General features: G+C 39.8%; 2 protein-coding genes across 3 annotated transcripts in view; one reads left to right on the forward strand and one right to left on the reverse strand.

Annotated features, from left to right (window-relative positions):
- asap1a (ArfGAP with SH3 domain, ankyrin repeat and PH domain 1a) overlaps window positions 1-10,955 on the reverse strand; it is a 28,538-nt gene extending 17,583 nt beyond the window's left edge. The window contains 3 exon segments of the mRNA XM_084706766.1: window positions 9,089-9,215; window positions 10,365-10,451; window positions 10,728-10,955. Coding sequence (XP_084562892.1) covers window positions 9,089-9,215; window positions 10,365-10,426 — 189 coding nt within the window. The 5' untranslated portion in view covers window positions 10,427-10,451; window positions 10,728-10,955.
- Window positions 10,956-13,569: 2,614 nt separating this feature from the next.
- Window positions 13,570-16,954, forward strand: tmub1 (transmembrane and ubiquitin-like domain containing 1). 2 transcript variants are annotated; one of them, XR_014767073.1, is made up of 4 exons: window positions 13,570-13,712; window positions 14,677-15,398; window positions 15,903-16,338; window positions 16,461-16,954. XR_014767073.1 is itself a non-coding variant. In XM_084706538.1 (3 exons), the coding sequence occupies exons 2-3, from the start codon at window positions 14,725-14,727 to the stop codon at window positions 16,252-16,254; spliced, it is 1,026 nt and encodes a 341-aa protein (XP_084562664.1). In that variant the 5' UTR covers window positions 13,570-13,712; window positions 14,677-14,724; the 3' UTR covers window positions 16,255-16,954. The 2 variants fall into 2 exon arrangements, 1 of the variants encoding a protein (XP_084562664.1); XM_084706538.1 differs by having other exon boundaries at window positions 15,903-16,954.
- The last annotated feature ends 71 nt before the right edge of the window (window positions 16,955-17,025 follow it).

Below are 17,025 nucleotides of genomic sequence, written 5' to 3' on the forward strand. Positions count from 1 at the left end.
GAGCTATATGGCTAGGGGTGTCAAAGGTATGTTGAATGGCTACATTTGAAAAATATATATATTACTAAGTAAATCATCATTATCATCATCATCTGGAGCAGATTATGGAAATGTAATGGGAACAAGGATCTGTAGGAGTGTCATAAAGCCAGTGGAATTTTTCGATTATATATTTAAATTGTTAATTGTTAATGATACTGTAGATCAAGTCAATGCATGTTACTGTAGGAGTCCACTGTTGTGTGCCTACTCGAAAAGTTGAAAGCGGAATTATTTCTCAAAGGAACTGGCCTGAGCAAGAAACACAATGGTAGCTTCACTTAGTGTATGTTGTTGACTGATCCCTCAAGCATCCCTCAAGCACATTTAGCAGTTGTACATAACATAGCAGCCCATTACTGTCATCGTCCTCCAAAACACATTTAGGGGACACACAGCTATGCAGGAGGATCAATGCATCATTACAGCTCTTACAGGTACAGTACTGCAGTTTCCCAGCAAAATGGCATGGGACACAAAGTCGATAGCAGACGTTAAGCCTACTGCAGCACTATGCAAGGGCACGGCCGTGGCCCTGTAATTGCAACTTTGAACAAACAACTTTAAGAATTGTGCTGATGAATTACTTCCAACATTACTGATGGCTTGCTACATTGTTGCTGTTGAGCTAGGTAGCATAGATAATCACTTAAACAAAAACAATTCAAATAATGTCATTTCTATGTTTTTACCATTTTAAAAGTACTTAAACATTGTACATTAAACTAACCTAAGCCTAACAATAAAATATAGCTTTTTGTAAAAGGCTAAATGGAACTTGATTTAAATGACAGCGGCTTGATAGGAGTGGCAGATGGATATACTCAATGTAATCATGGCAACAAGGGCCTCGCTTAGACTCTGTCTAGTAAACCCAGATGGCCTGTACAATGGTGTGATACAAAAAACAAAGATACCAGAGCTTGTTCGAGCTCTATTTCCACTAAGATGTTTTTCTTTCTTCATATAAAAAATAATATGCAAAAGAAAGTTCACAGATGTGGAAAATGTGGGTAAATGTCAAGATTGACAGGATTACTTTGATACTGTAACCAATCCCATTTAAATTCTACTAATTTGCATATCCCAACAATTTGTGTGAAAAGCTAATGAACCCCGCTGCGAATAGTGGGGCTCATGTGGTATCGAAGCCAGTACAAATCATTTGCCTTTGGATAAACACCTGAACCTCTCCACCAAATCTGATTAGCCATAAAGGAGATGAGAGTTGTTGATCTGTTTAAATCTAGGATAGGGTTAGCTCATTCTAATTGAAAACTACATTTTACAGAATGTGTTGTTGGTTTGTTGTCTACTGCACTTCAAACTGTAGGCTGTGTACTCACCATCACTGGGCAGTGTAGGATTCAAACAGTTTAATGTGTTCTAATCCAGTGTGTTTATGATGTAGTTTACTGAATTTGGTTTACATTACAATTACATACCCCAAGGAATAAGGATGACCAAACCTGTAGTACCCAAAAAGCGGTATATGTCAGTTGACATGCCAAATCATTACCCTAACCCTCAAAGATAGGGGATAATTTAGAATTATGTACAAGAAAACACACATTATTAACTGGATTATCAATTGTTGGTGTGCATGTACAGGATCAGTGGCATTTGGAGGAGCTGCCACTAAAACTCACAGGTTACAGAGAGGTATAGATACGCTTAGCAAAGTGGGCCAGACCAAAGCTGGTGCCCATAGGGAGTACTGCCTCTCTGTTCGGGTTCTCTGGACTATTTTAGTCACTTCCAGTGCCAGCCAGATGAGGAAATGCCAAGACGAGCAGAGGGCAGAAGAGGTACAGTAGGAGTGTATCTGCATCATTTCTCCTGTGCTCTTTTTGTACTTGACTTTTAAGTACAGTTTGGCATATTGAACTGGGTATTACAAAAAGTCAGAAATGGCTCTGTCTTCAGACAGGTTAGATTTGAATAACACTATATAGCACCATTAACAAACTGGCACTGAAAAAAATTTAACTGCTCAATTTTATGCCCTTCACAAACACGTTAAGAGCACCCAAAAATACATCTGCTGACTTGTGCCCCTAGAACTACCAGCTGCCTTCACAGAATCAGAGTAAACACAGTTAAGTGGACAGAGCTATGGGGCACAGACACTAAACAAACACACTCCCTCTCTCTTTTTCTCTCTCGCTTTCCACCTTTCTAACACTATCTCAGAGACCATATCACAAAAGCTCAACCAATCCTCTACCATCAGCTTACAAAGCACTTGAGATTCTTTAATAATATCCTTTTCATCATCATTTTTCCCATAGCTCAGCCATTGAGCTCTGAGCCTACAAACAAAGGCATCAGTCATAGTGCAATTCCAGTTTAAATCTGATCAAATATTAATCTTTCTGATCAAGGAAAATATGGAGGGGGTGGCAATGCTATATAGGAAGGGGAAAACGAAAGACAAATGGAAAATGAAAAAGCATCAGGTCCCACAATTAAGGGAGGGGGATGGGATGCAAACGCCACGTTAAACAGCGACAGACGTGTTACTTCTCTTGTGCTGCCAGCGGCATCCATTGCCATAGCAACCCAACCCAAAGGATGTAGGTCGTTGTGAGGCGCGCATGTGGTTTGACCTATAGAGGGATGACGACCAGTCATCTAGGAGACCAAATAACATCCTTCTCATGACGAATAGTGATTAGACTAAGGGACTGAAGGTTTTTCTGTATTTCAACATGTTTGCCTTTTTTTCCTAAACGTATTTGACAAAAGACTACAAACGGTTGAGAAAAGCTGAACACATGTTGTAAAGTACAAATGACCTAAAAAAGATCCAATAACCTAACAAGAAAAGGTTAAACAGACGAATGCACATACTGTACACACACAGATTAACAGTGAGGTCATTACAGCAATGTGTGCCAAACTTAACTGCCAACATCTTGTCTGTTTCCTGCCAAGACAGGTCAAGTTCACAGCACAGGACTTGGTCAGCACTTAGCAGAGAACTGCATTGTGGGAAGTGTCCTTCACAGGCCTTTCATATTTACCAGGGCCAAAGAAACTCAGCAAACTGACAAAATTACTAAAAAGACACAAATACATGCAATGCAATGTTTGTATGTACCATGTACTGCACGTTTGGCTCACAAATAGCTCCTTCTGTGACTCCTAACACACAAAGCCACACAGATACTGCTAAATACACATCTCACTGCCAAGCTATGCAGTCAGAACATTAGCAAAGAGACGAACAAAGCTCACTCTCGCACATACTAAAAGATACAAAGTGTGAAGACATTTCGTTTTGACATTAATTGGGCTGTTTTATAAAACCATACTCACTCCGTGTTCATTCTCCCTTCATTCCTATCATGGCCAGTCTCTTTCTATTTGTAGCATCAATGCATTTGCTCTTCGTCCCTTTTTCTGTTATCCTTTCCCACTCATTGAAACAAAGTGTTTTTCAATTTTCCCAGGGAAACCATGCTAACTTGCTAACTGTGTTTATGTCTTCATTCACAGGTGTCCATATGGATACAGACTCGCAAGCACTGCTGAGTCATTCAACGAACAACCTGGAAATCACGTTGACGATGACAGCAGATTTCCAAGCTGAGGAGAAAAAGCACTGCATCCTTGATGTTTGAAATTGTGGATACAAGTATTCATAGCACTCAAACACATTAGCTCTTCTGCATTTGCTGTATACAAAACAAATCAGTCTACATTTGATGCTGAGAAAGATCAAACCAACATCTATAGTACTTAAACAAAATGCAGATGGAAATGCAAATGGTAAATGCTGCGCCATGGTTGTTTCCCTGGGTCAAAGATTGTTGAAGGTTAGTGCTTTCTGAAAATGTAAACTGTTCAAGTTTGAATTGAGATGCTCATATAAAAAAGTACAAGTCTGCCTTGTGTACACTGAAGAACTCACTGTGAGAGCTAGGAAACTCCTATATTTCCTTAGGAGGCAGATTTAGCCAAATGCATGTCTTTTGCGATTACTATCACACTGTGCCAAACAGGGCTTTTGGAAAGTGCAGCGTCAACGCCTCAGAGCAGTGGTGAAGACACTCACTAGATAAATGACAAGAGCAACTGCCTGGTCAGTTTTGTATCAGAAATCCTGCACTTATCTCACTGAGAATTATTACTAGGAAAGCTACTGGGGATCTCGCTAAAAGGAGATCCTTTGGCATGCTGGCTTATAAATTTTATTATGTATTTAATTTTTATTGCACAGATTAACATTTTTGTTAATATTTTTGTGTTACGTTTTACATTTCTTCATATTGGTATAATAATATTGCTTAGCTATTTTGTTCTTGTTTTCACTATCCATTAAAATTTGAGCAATACATTTGAAGCAACAAAAATACAGCTTAATAGTTACCTGACATTTTTTAGTGTCACTTGGTGACCTCACCCGAGGACAGGGGACTCTTGCTTGTGTAGCTCAGCCTCAGAGGCATTGTCTGGAACAGTCCCTGTCTCCCAGACACGGTCACTGTCCCCCAGACACAGTCACAACCACATCAGACCAGTCAACCACAATGACACAGCTGAGCCCAACTAAGTCAAACAATTTCACACAGACACAAAAGGCTAAATCCAAAAGATGTGCCTTTCATCTAAAGAAGCTTGTTTAGTTGAACGAAATCTAGTACATTCTTGTTTGTTTTTTTGTCTTTTTATTGTTGCTTGCCAAAACAATGAAATTAGTTTGAGCTCCATCTAACTGGTGATATTTAAGAGTTCTATAAATCTCACAAATTACAAACGACAACTTGAAATAAGTCGTTATTTTTATGTAATTGTTTAATGTTTGTCTGCAAGTGACACAGTAAAGAACACCATGACCTGTATCTGGACAAGCTGATAATGGATGAGCATGTGCCAAATAAAAATCAGCCTACCACCTTAGCCATCCTTCTGAATAAACCCCTAACAGGAACTGGGGGGACAAGGTCTTTAGGTTGTTAATCTGTGTCTGTGTCCCTAAAATACCTTCAAAGAGCAGGGTCTCTGCCTGGAGTTCTCTCAGTCTGGCTGTTCCCTCTCTCTCTCAAGGGCATTATCACTCTTGGTAAAAGCATTATCTGTCTCTATCCATCATTCTCTCTCAGTTCTTAATCTTCTCTCTCATTGAGACTCGCAGTGACTCAAGTCACTCCCCACAAAGTGTGGACTTGTCAAAGCCAAATTGTGAACAACCCAAACCAGTTATTTTCAATAGACAACACATTATTTCACATTATTATCACTGCATTCATGAAATAAAAAAACAGAGAGCTGTATATAAGGTCACAAGCTTTTTAATGGACACAGATTGCAACACAGATGTCTATACCAGACTGCCTACAACTATCTAATGTACTGTAACAGCCAACACTTCTGATCTAATTTGATCCAAATTTTGGGATAAGACAGATGGCATGCAAAATTATGCATTTATAAAAATTATTTGTGATGCAATTTTTTATATATGAAAAACAGTGACTAGCTTTCATTCAAATTATATCACAGTTAAATGGGGTATTCAAGCAACTTGATTTGTAGCTCAAATTATTGCCTGCAACAGATTAAGGCTACAGTGCTATTGTACCATCATACTTTGATAACTAGTCTAAATGTTCAGGTTGATGGCATGGGCAGGCATCGCTGGCAGCCTTTCTGGCCTGTCACTCTGTTCACTGCCACAGCCCTGATGCCTTATGGCCCAAAATAAAGAAATTTGGAATTGCGCCAGCAAAACCATTATCCATCTTAAGAGTGGTCTTTATGGGGCTAATGGCTTGGAAGACTTAACCACATCCTCTTAGACTCACACACAGCAAGGCAGCCCGGAGAGTATTAAATCATCTACCTGAATTTACTGAATCATCTACCTAATTTTGTCAGTTTGCTGAGTTTCTTTGGCCTTGGTAAATATGAAGGACAACTCCATCCTACAGACACAAGGTGGGTTCACTGTCCTACTGTTAAAGTACAGCTTAAAAAATGACACTCAATACTAATGAATCATACATGTATATTTGACCAAAAGAGGACAAAAGCAGAATAAGATTCCTAGATGATATGGGTGGCAGAGGTAACCAAGATATCCATGAAGCAAATGTGGATTGTTAATACAGACAATCAATCCATAAATGTAAGGTTCTATGGAAAGCTTTCCTTCTCTCAATCCAAGTAATCACAATAAAATATAACTTCTGATTAAGTAATCAGTGCATTTTGTGATTTGTGGTTTGGAGCTAAGATGTTAGTTAAAATTATCCTCAATCACAGAAGGTTGGGCTGAGCAGCAAGTCAAATTCACCACAGAAATGTAACTGTGAAAGCTATAGCAGTGAGCTTGCAGTCCATCCAGGGTATCTGTGCAAAAGTGTATTGTATGCCTGAAGGCAAACATAATCTCTAGGCGCTCAGTATGTTTGGGAAGGATGTAATGTGGCTGTGTTTGGCAGTGCAAGACCTATAATGCTTCTGTTTGCCAATGCAAGAAGATACAGCTAGAAGAGGAACCACCCGATATACTGTAACATCAAAGTCCTGGCTGCTCATGCAAATAAACACATGCACGTGCACACATACATGTGCACATGGGAAGGAAAGATGAATTGATCAATTAGCAGCCACTGGAAAGCAGAACCTGACACTGTGGATGACTCATCCCTGTGGCTGAGTGCTCCAGCCAGCCTGGCATCACTGGAGACATCATTAACTCAAATCACAGGCTGCTTTCACTTTTAGAGCTGCGTTCCCTCTCGCCCAGCCTGCCCCCCTTTTAGCAACAATCCCTGTCAAAAGCCTGACGTGCGTGTTCATTCAGAATTGTATTCAGTGCTACCTGCTTGTCTACATGTACTGCTACCATGGTTATGTTTGATGCACTGGATCAAACATATTTGACTACACACACGTTCCCCATTATTCTCACCCATCAACAAACGCCCACGCAGCAAGTCTCTCAACAAGCCTTCACCGATACATTAGCTATTACTACCCACCACAAGTGTTTCTAGCATACTCCCGGATTGAATGCATTAAATCGATCCATTATTATTTACCCAGACAGTGTACAGCATTAAAACAACCATGGCACAAATGCAGTTCCTCCCTGGGCTATGGAGGGAGCTCCCCTTCTGTGGTGCTTCCTGGATCCCTATCAAGGCGGATATCTAGCTGGCCAGGTAAGAGCAGAACAATTGCCTCTAAAAGTAGGTTAATCCCTCGCTCGATCCCTCCATAATACCATAGCTCCAAAGGGATGAAAACCACTCCACAGTTGCACAACTGCGCTATGGCCAGGCATCTATATTTAGCCCCACCACAAATCTCCACTCCTCAGAGGATAAGATGACTTTACATGTTAGCATCTGAAAAGGTGGCTTGTCAAAAGGTATAGAAATTATTTTGCTTTTTGTCCAGTGTTTGGTTTCCTTGACATCCTTATTCTTGAATGGAACCAAATTGATACAACTCGCTTTACTAAGCAAGACGCACACACCGATTGATGAGGTAGTCAGGCACTGATGTAAAAACAAAAGAAAAAAGAAGCAATGTCCTTGAGACGTGTAACCGTTCCTAGTGCTATGGTGTTACAACATCAGTACTAAATGACTTACAAAACAAAGATGCAGCGCTGTGCGCGCAGGGGTAACTATAAGTTACACTTTGGATAGCACAGTGGCACAGATGATTCATCCCTTTTCCATGTGTTACAGCACTACTGGTAGATCACCAGGTACAGTAGCATAAGGGAACGGAAACCCATCTAGATAGATGCATATATGCGGCTCTGTCGTAGTTTAATACAAAAATATGTGGATCGTAAGCAATAGGCTTACATATTTGAGAATGATGTGTGTCTTTACATCCTTTTCCTACCGACATAAGACGAGGGACACATTGTTGTGAATGGATCCACCTGTGAAGATGCTGATTGAAACTTTGACTGAAACAGCCTGGCTTCTAAACGTAAAATTCATGGCATTGGGTCTTTTGCTGTGCATTGTGCACTAACCAGAGCCACTTAATGGATTATTACCACAAAAATGTCTGAGATTGTCCCAGAGGGATACGTCACTGGAAGCGCAGATTTACCAATTTTCTGGAGTGCATTCATAAATGAATATAATGGGTAGACAACTGGGTCATTATAACCAGGTGGTCTTTTGTGACATTCCTGTGCTTTTGCCGCCATACACTAATTAGCTGACCGGTTATTCAGCATGGTGATAGTTGGTCATAGGTTTGTGATGTTGGCCTCATAAAATGATGTTATATTGATGTTCATAGCATTCTAACAAACCTTACTGCATGGGCTATTAAAATATGCACTAGATAAAATACTGTTTACTGCTTCCGAATGTTGAAATGTATACCTTCCATTTTATATGTCTGCTCAAGAACAGGTGTGACCAATCAGTATTTTCAAGCCTTCCACAGGTAGTAATATTTATCTGAAGTATTGCTGTAAAGCAATATGGTGTTTTAGAGGTTCCCAAAATTCATCACAATTTCTCAGTGTGCTAATCTTTAGACAATAAAAGGAATCTTTAAAGTTTGAACTTGATAAATTAAACTGTAAATCATTGTATTTATACTGACTCTCTGATGTATCATGGGCATTTCATGCCTCACTGCAAAAGATGCAAACAGTTGCGGATTTCTCCATCATATGACGTAAAAATGTATGACACTTGCTGTCAAGCAAATGTTATATTTCATTACCAAAACAAGCGCGTTATAAGTAAGCATGTTACATAGGCCTCCAAGAACAATGGACTGAGCTTATCACTGACCTCTTCCGCATGCCGACACTCATCCCTGCGGAAAATATGTGGGCTTTCATATTGCATGCACTAGGCTATAACTGGGATAGCAGAACTGGGTTTCCCGTTACATTGTCGTCTGCAGAATGTTATGGTGCTCCTGCGTTTAAACAGGGATTTGTCTCATTTATCAGGCTGACAGCGTTCCATGGTGTTTTACATGAACATGCAACACCGATTGTGCAGTATACATCTAACCGGCTGACAAGCGATTTTGAAATTGGCCTTACCTCCTCCAAGACGTTAACCGTGTTCCGACAGCTCTGCAGCCGGGTGGTAAAGCTGGAGGTCGTTGGCGAATTGTAGTCTTCTGTGGTTTCCGAGAGAAACTCGGACACCGAAATTTGGTCTGGCATCCTTCAACCAAGAAGTCGCCACGACCGAAAAAAAGGATGAGGAAAAATTCAGAGCCTAGACCATGAATATGAAATTAGCAGTTGACGGGTTGGCTCTTACCCTTGGATATTTGATGAAATACGACGTGGAATTAAAATGTTATTGATATTGACAAATATGTACAAATGTCCAAAGCCAAATTCAACCAAATACCACCTCTGCCCAATCCGTTTTAATACCGCGCTTTTAGCTATAAAAACAAAGATTCTGTTGTCTTCCCACTCCTCCAAAACGAATTGTGCGTTCAGATGACAAATATCCACATTGCGTTTTCCAACTTTGATATGATGTGTTGGTTGGAAGATATAAAGCACTAGCGCAAGGCAATTCCGTTAATGGGGTTATTTTAAGGGCTCGGGTGACCGCTTATATTTACTCTCCGCTTCCCTTTCCTTTCCCTTAATTTTCTTTCGCACTGAGTAGACCTATCTGCTTTCTGACACTAGCGCACGCACGCACGCATACTTTCCTCCTCCCTGCGTTCAATGACGGCAATAAACAAGGAAGCGGTTTGCGCATGCTTCCGCCACCAAAGATGGGATAAAATAACGATAAACCGTTTTATAAAATGTGCACCAATTGCCTTTGAATTTGTAATTGCCTCCGAGTTTAGGATCACTTATAGACCTGCATATTAAAATAATTGATCGACAACTATTTTTTATGCAAATTGAAAAGGCTAGGGTATCAATGCATTCCATTTATCAATTTCAAATAGCCTACATTGAAACAGAAACAGTGTAAAAACCTCCCCAATATTTCCGGTTAAGAAAACTTAAGGCCCCCTTTTGATTTGTAATGTTTTATGTTTGGTAGACTAAATTGCACGCTGCAATAGCGTGGCCTGGGGGTGATCACTTGTAGCACATGCATTAATGTATAAAATGCATTTTGTTGGTCACAGGTAATGTGAGGTGATTGATTTCCGCAAATGGCTTTAAGACAGTGGATCAATATGCTATAGGCTATGACTTAATTGTAAGAACGAGAAACAACGTAGCTCAACTGTTAATGACTTTTCGCTTACAATCATACTGTGGGAATCCGTTTTAGAGTGACATGCTTATTGGAATAACATAAGCTACGTATGGATTCATACAGTAAACTTACCGGTGCCATGATAGTGAGTCACGAGACGAAAAACTGGATAAGCGGGAGGATGAAGCTCTCATGTCTAGTCAACACCAATATAGATCTCTGTAACAGACGGAGATATGTCAAGACAGCCTAACATTCGGCCTAACTATGACTTTTGTGATGCATTAACTTGTTTGTTGTGTAAAATATGCATTGCCTGAATACGTTCCAATACAAAAGAACAGACAGATTCTTCAACAATCATTTTTGTTGTAGCGCTAATTTAAAGGATCAATATTCAAAGTTGGATAGCTTACGACAAACATACAATCTTCACTTTCACAATACCTACATTTCTATCACAGTAAAAAACAAAAACACGTCTGGACAACTTACCAATAGGCTACCGCTGATCGTCCCCCGTCACCGTTACTTTGCCAAGTGGAAAAAATAAAAAGTCTGTGTGCGTTAAAGTTATGACATGAAGTACAACCATGTTTAACTTCCTTTGCATATCCATACAGTCCATGTCATTGTGAAAATGTAATTTCAAAGCGTAACAAGTTTGACCACTGATTTAGTCTACAAAATGATTCCTCATCAGAACAGAGCGCAAAAATCTACAGCGGGTGGACAGGAAATAGGGATCAACCATGTGGGTGGGGGGATAGCGTCTCTACAATGGATAGGATCTAGGACCTAATAGCACTGGAACCTATGATATATCCTAAATAACTTAGACAGGAAGTTTGTACCATGCCCTCCCTGTAGTAAACTGTTCAATGGAATCTTGGTAATTTTTATAACCAATCAAAAGCACTACAATTATTTCAGTGTTGTCCAATTGAGTAAGGCTTGATAAAGGATTATTAGGATCATGAATAAATAAATACAAACAATACAGAACGTGTTGTTACACGTTTTTTATTTAGTTAATAAACATTAGCATGCTTTTAGATGCTCTTATATAGTTTTCTTTTTCATAAGTGAAAATGTTGTCCATGTAAAATGGGTCTTACTGGCTAACATAGAATGCAGCCTATACAATAAAATATTATTTATTTTCAGTATGTCTACGAAATACAATACTTGTTAATCGGTTCATTGTTTTTTTTGTTTGTTTTTTTTTGGGGGGGGGAATATATGACTTAATTATTAGTGCAGCAACTGTATTGCAAAACTAGATTTTACAATTTGGGGAAGACATCAAATAGCTTCCCAAAAATCTGAAGTAATTCTCGGCCTCTACTTGACTAATGTACCATTTCGTCAATTCAAAATGTAAATAGGACTACAGATTTAAAAAATATACCCATTATACTGGAAGCCGCTTTAATTCTACCAGATCCACCAAGCCTTTGCATTACAAGTCATTCTTTGGAGCAATCCAACATTGGAAATTGGTGTTGTGATAGCTACATTGACCTGAACTGCATTTTGGGTGCCCAGTTGATTATTTTGAAATTCTTAATGCATTCATGTGATTATATAGGCTTACTTCACAATTTTCCTTCACTTATTCATTCCAATAAATGTACCAATTCAAATGTATATTTGAATATATGTTTCCATCTACACAAAATAAACTGTAATGACACATTAGAGAACTTCTAAGATATACAGAAATATCGAATTGTTCTTAGTATGTGCTCCCCTCATTACATCTACAACAAAGTGGTAATGCTTCGACTTTCCTTTAGTCTGCTACCTATAAGTTCTTGTTAACCTGTTAGCTGGACCTCATCCAAACTCAAACTGCAACAAAATGTAATTCAATGTGTTTCTATAATAATTAAAGTAAATCATTAAAGGTCTGATGCTACAGAATATGATTGAACTTGCTACCACAGTTTGTTTTAGGTATGGGTCCCTTAAGCCTTTTTTTTTCCTTGACAATTTTTCCTCTCTGGGAAAATAAGTCAGGAGAAACATCTGCTAAAATGATCTGGAGTACCACAAAGTTCAGAAGCAGTTGTGTCATGGTTTGGTTCTGGTTTAGCCTTTAATGGCATGTTGTCATTTGAGTAGGCTATTCCATACTGCGTGTAGAAGAACAACTGATTTAAATACATTTGAAAGGGTGCTGTAATACTGAAAACAGTTAATTGATTTCTGTCTATCTATCCATATGTCTGCCTGTCTGTCCGTCAATCTCTCTCTCTCTCTCTCTCTCTCTCTCTCTCTCTCTCTCTCTCTCTCTCAATTTCAACCTATTTGTTTTCTGTAAATTAAAACACCATGGGAGTTGTGTGCCCTTGGAACTAAAAGGCAGACAGGCAGCAGTAAGGAAGTTGCCCGTGAAAGTGGCCCAGTCTTAGGATCTCTTATGGACCCTGCACACTCAGGGGTAAAGTTACAGTAACTAGGTAATACATGCATATCTATTTAACTTTCACAGAAACTAGAGCCCACTGGGTAGTTCAGGTGTACATAGATAGACACACAACTATATCATAACTGTTCCCCAATTATATTATTATTATGTTATATTCTATTACTAGACTATATATATCCACCTATCTGTAATTCAATTTGTTTTACATTTTACACTGGATCAGCAGTGCACATTTTCACCTTTAAAAGGATGTATCTATTTATACAGATAATTAGTCTACATGTTCCTATATTGTAATATTTCCATGGTGAAATAACATAAATACAAATGTTATTATAATGAAAAGTTACATAGAATCTTTTTTTTTGTATTAATGAACAATCAGGTAAAATACAGAAGCATGGTACAGATACCATTTACAAATACAATAATGTAAAACATTACAAAAATAATAATAACAGTAAGATTAAGTATAGTGGATTACAATCAAGACATTCAAAAATAGAAAGAGATATATAAATTAGAGCAGAGATATACTGTATTTGAAAACAGTTCCTTATAATATTGAATAGTATAAGGCGTTCTTATTTCGTAACAGATTAAGAGATTCTATCAAGAGATTAAAGTCTATTAGAAATACTGTAAAGCACGGAATATAGTTTGAAAATGTGGCTTTATGAACATTAAATTTATCTATCTGAACCATAATGTTAACAATCCAGTTTAAGTATATTAGAGTACAGTCAAGTCCTGTCTTTGACAATCAAACCAGCTTGATTTAGTATGAAACTGTCGGAGAAATTTAGGATGTAACAAAACCTTCCATATCTTTCCAGAATCTATTAGTAGGAGGACCAGAAAAATATAAATGTTTAAAACTTTCAGCGTCAGCGTTGCAAAATGATCATTTGCCATCCACCGGAAATTATTTTCCTTGCTTCACTCAACCTGGTTTTGCAATCAGGAAGTGTAATGTGTGAACGCGGTGTTATTTTCGCTAGTGCTAGCTAGTTAGCCAAGAAGAAATGCGGTTTCAATTGTTAACAGTAAGTTCATCAAACAATTAAGTTCTTGGAAATAGTGTGATGCAATACAAACAAATGGTATCTGTACATCTAGCAGTATATGTCAATAAATAATTGTGTTCAAAAACATCTTCTGCCAGTGTGGCTCTAGACTGTTTCTAGCCAGCTAAATGTCTGTTAGATTAGCTAGCTAATGTGTTAGCCACGTTAGTCGCTAACGTCACCTGGCTCAGACATGTCGACATGGCAAGCTACCTACCTATCAATCTGCTAACCAATAGCCTTCTAGCTAGCTTGTTCAGTCATTTAACTATCTAGCTTGAGACCAGTAAATAGGTATGGCTGTAGATAACTTAGCACTTCTGGTCTAGCTAAACCATGAATGTTTTACTAGCTAGCGTTACAGTAGTTGTAAGCTTGTTGTATACTAGTAAACAATAGCTTGCTGCTCCGTGTTAGCTAACGTTAGATAGCTTTGTTGTTTGCATAGCTAGGTTATCTGCACAGCTGGCTCGCTATACTTGGGTTATCTCTAAAATATATTATAAATGTAAGCTGGCTAGTTTACGTTTGTTGGCCATTTCCCATGCAAGTGTCAGTCACACAGCACTGCATAAAACTAGCCAGACATTTCGACAACACACACTTGCGTTAATAATATAGTAGCAGGAGCAGCTGGCTAGACACATCTAGCTACAACGTAAGTTTTTTTGTAATAACAGTTTTACTTTGTGCAGTGGTTAGCTACAATACAGTAGATAGAATAGGGTTTTGCCAAGGTGCTGACGTGGGTTACGTTAGCTGCGAATCACTGCTGGGCACTCAATAGTTTGCTTTGGAATGGTACAACTACTAGCATGTAGACAGTACATCCTAGGAAACCACTTACGTTGACTGTTCTGTATTATACCCAATATTATTGTTCATATGTTTGAGTTTGCTTAATCCATAACAACCTAACTCATTGGTCTCCTCTGCTCTCCAGGTGCCTACCCGTAACTTGCCTTAGTGTGGGAATTGCGGCCCCGGGGCCATGGCACTCATTGAGGGGGTGGGGGATGAGGTCACCCTGCTCTTTGGAGCTGTCCTCCTGCTGCTAGTACTGGTGCTGGCCTGGGCCTCAACCCACACTACCGAGCCCCCCGAGCACCTCTTCAACATACCCCCTTCCTCTGCCTCTGCTGCTATAGCTGCTTCTATCCATCTCCAACGGAATGCCCCCTCGCCGGATCAACACTCTGCCCCCAGAAATGTAACTGATGGTGATGGCCTGGAGCCGCCACCAACCGCCACAACTTTGGACACTTTGGACACTTTGGCCCCTCCTCTTGGGGAAGAGGGGAAAGAAGAGCCGCAAGGAGAGGCGTGTAGCCAAGAGGACGAGGAGAGCCCCCCCGTGGGAGAAGTAGGGGCTGAAGGTTCAGAAGACACGGGGAACCCTAACGAAGGTGATGGAGCTGGTTTTGGGAGAGACGGATTGAGACACAGAGAGGGGGCTGGAGGGACCCAGACCGGTGCTGGACCCTCCCCTGCCACCTCCTCTTCCTCCTCCCCTTTGCTAGACAGTACCTCAAGTGCCAACCCCTTACCTGATGGTGAGCCAGCCAATGGCACGGAGAGAAACATGGTTCTACGCCTGAAGTTCCTCAATGACACAGAGAGGACTGCCCAGGTCAATCCAGAGGATACAATTGGCTACATCAAAAGGTTGTAAAGTTTAGACAATTGAAAAGTTTATTGGCCTATAAGAAATATTAAGGCATTAGATGATGGTTTTCAATACAGGGATTTTAGTTATATAACAATTAATGTCTTCAATCTCACTTTAATCTTGAGATAGTAGATGACCCAGTGTGAGACAAACTAAAGCACCTAGATTTGAAGATTAGGGTCATGGGGCCATCATGGTCATTTGTTAATTCCACTTAACAGATATGCTAGCATGGCCAATTGGGATTGAGGATCATTGAGATCACTTTCAGCCATACAAAATATATTCTCCTGATTCAGATGAGGTTTGGTGTAGGTCTCTACTCAAGGCCATAATGCTATATAAACAGACTGTAAGTGGACCCATTCAGTATTAAATGATACATTACATTTACAAAAGCTTGCCATCAACAACCTACAACCGTAGTCTATTACGCTTAAAAACTTTGACCTTGTTTGACATTTAACTTTAACATTTTTCTCACTTTTCCCCAACTCTAGAACCTACTTTACTGGCCAGGAGCACCAGGTGCGCCTGATTTACCAGGGTCAGCTTTTGCAAGATGACAGCCAGACTTTGGCCTCCCTCAACCTGGCTGACAACTGTGTTCTGCACTGCCACATCTCGCAGCATGCCACCAGGGCAGCACCAGCAGGCGCCAGGGCGGCCGACCAGGTCCACGTTGCACTCAACGTGGGCAGCCTGATGTTGCCGCTCTTCGTGCTCATGCTCTCCGTACTCTGGTACTTCCAGATCCAGTACCGGCAGTTCTTCACCGCACCTGCTACCGCCTCTCTAGTGGGGATCACCATCTTTTTTAGCTTTGTGGCGTTTGGAGTGTACCGTCGTTGAGAGTAGCCCTTTTCATGAAGAAACGTTTAGAAGAGGTTCCTCCCAGTGAGATATCTTGTGTGCTTTATCTCGAAGAAAGTAGCGGTAAGAGATCTGCCAAAGTGCTGTCAATCTCCTTTATTCTAGATTCAGTGCACATGAAGAGGGGAAGCCACTTGAACTATTCAGATGCACCCTTTAGCCTTTCTCCTTCTCCCTTCCCATAGGCACAAACACCAACTTTTTGATCACTTGAAGCTCAAGTTCACCTCTGGATGTCCGTTACAGTGGGAAGGAGGCTGTGGTGTCAGAAATTGTCATAATTTGCTGTTAAAGAAGCATACAGATGTTGGTCTTACTTTTGACTAATTTACTAATCATTCATCAGATTCACAAAAAATGGTGTCACGCAGATGGATATGTGCTATGATAGATTATTTTTGCTCTAAGTCTTTTAATGTATAGAGATACTCATTGTGCCTATCCTTTTTTGTCATGTGTTCTTTAGACGAGGGTCTGTTTACGGCGGGTTTACCCTGTGTACTTAGATGGGACTTTGACGAGGCCAGACCCCAGATTGTCTGTCTGTCGGTCTGAGTATGTCTGCAGCACCGGAGGTTGATCTGCTGTTGTGATGTATGTATATTGGGACTTAAAGCATCATTGTGTAAAATATAGCTTTTGAAGGAGAAAAAAATATATTAAATAATTCTTCTATTTACTTGCTGTTTCGTGTGCTTTATTCGAAAAAGGGTATGCTGAGTAAGTTGTATTTAAACTACATCTGTTACG

Source organism: Hypomesus nipponensis, chromosome 10, assembly GCF_054491055.1.
Source record: "Hypomesus nipponensis isolate SF chromosome 10, ASM5449105v1, whole genome shotgun sequence".
Lineage (NCBI taxonomy): Eukaryota > Metazoa > Chordata > Actinopteri > Osmeriformes > Osmeridae > Hypomesus > Hypomesus nipponensis.

Bases quoted from the DNA above. Each gene is read 5' to 3' on its own strand.
- tmub1 (XM_084706538.1), top strand. From the start codon at position 14,725: ATGGCACTCATTGAGGGGGTGGGGGATGAGGTCACCCTGCTCTTTGGA. The intron at 15,399-15,902 runs GTTGTAAAGTTT...CCCCAACTCTAG, and splicing joins ACAATTGGCTACATCAAAAG to AACCTACTTTACTGGCCAGG.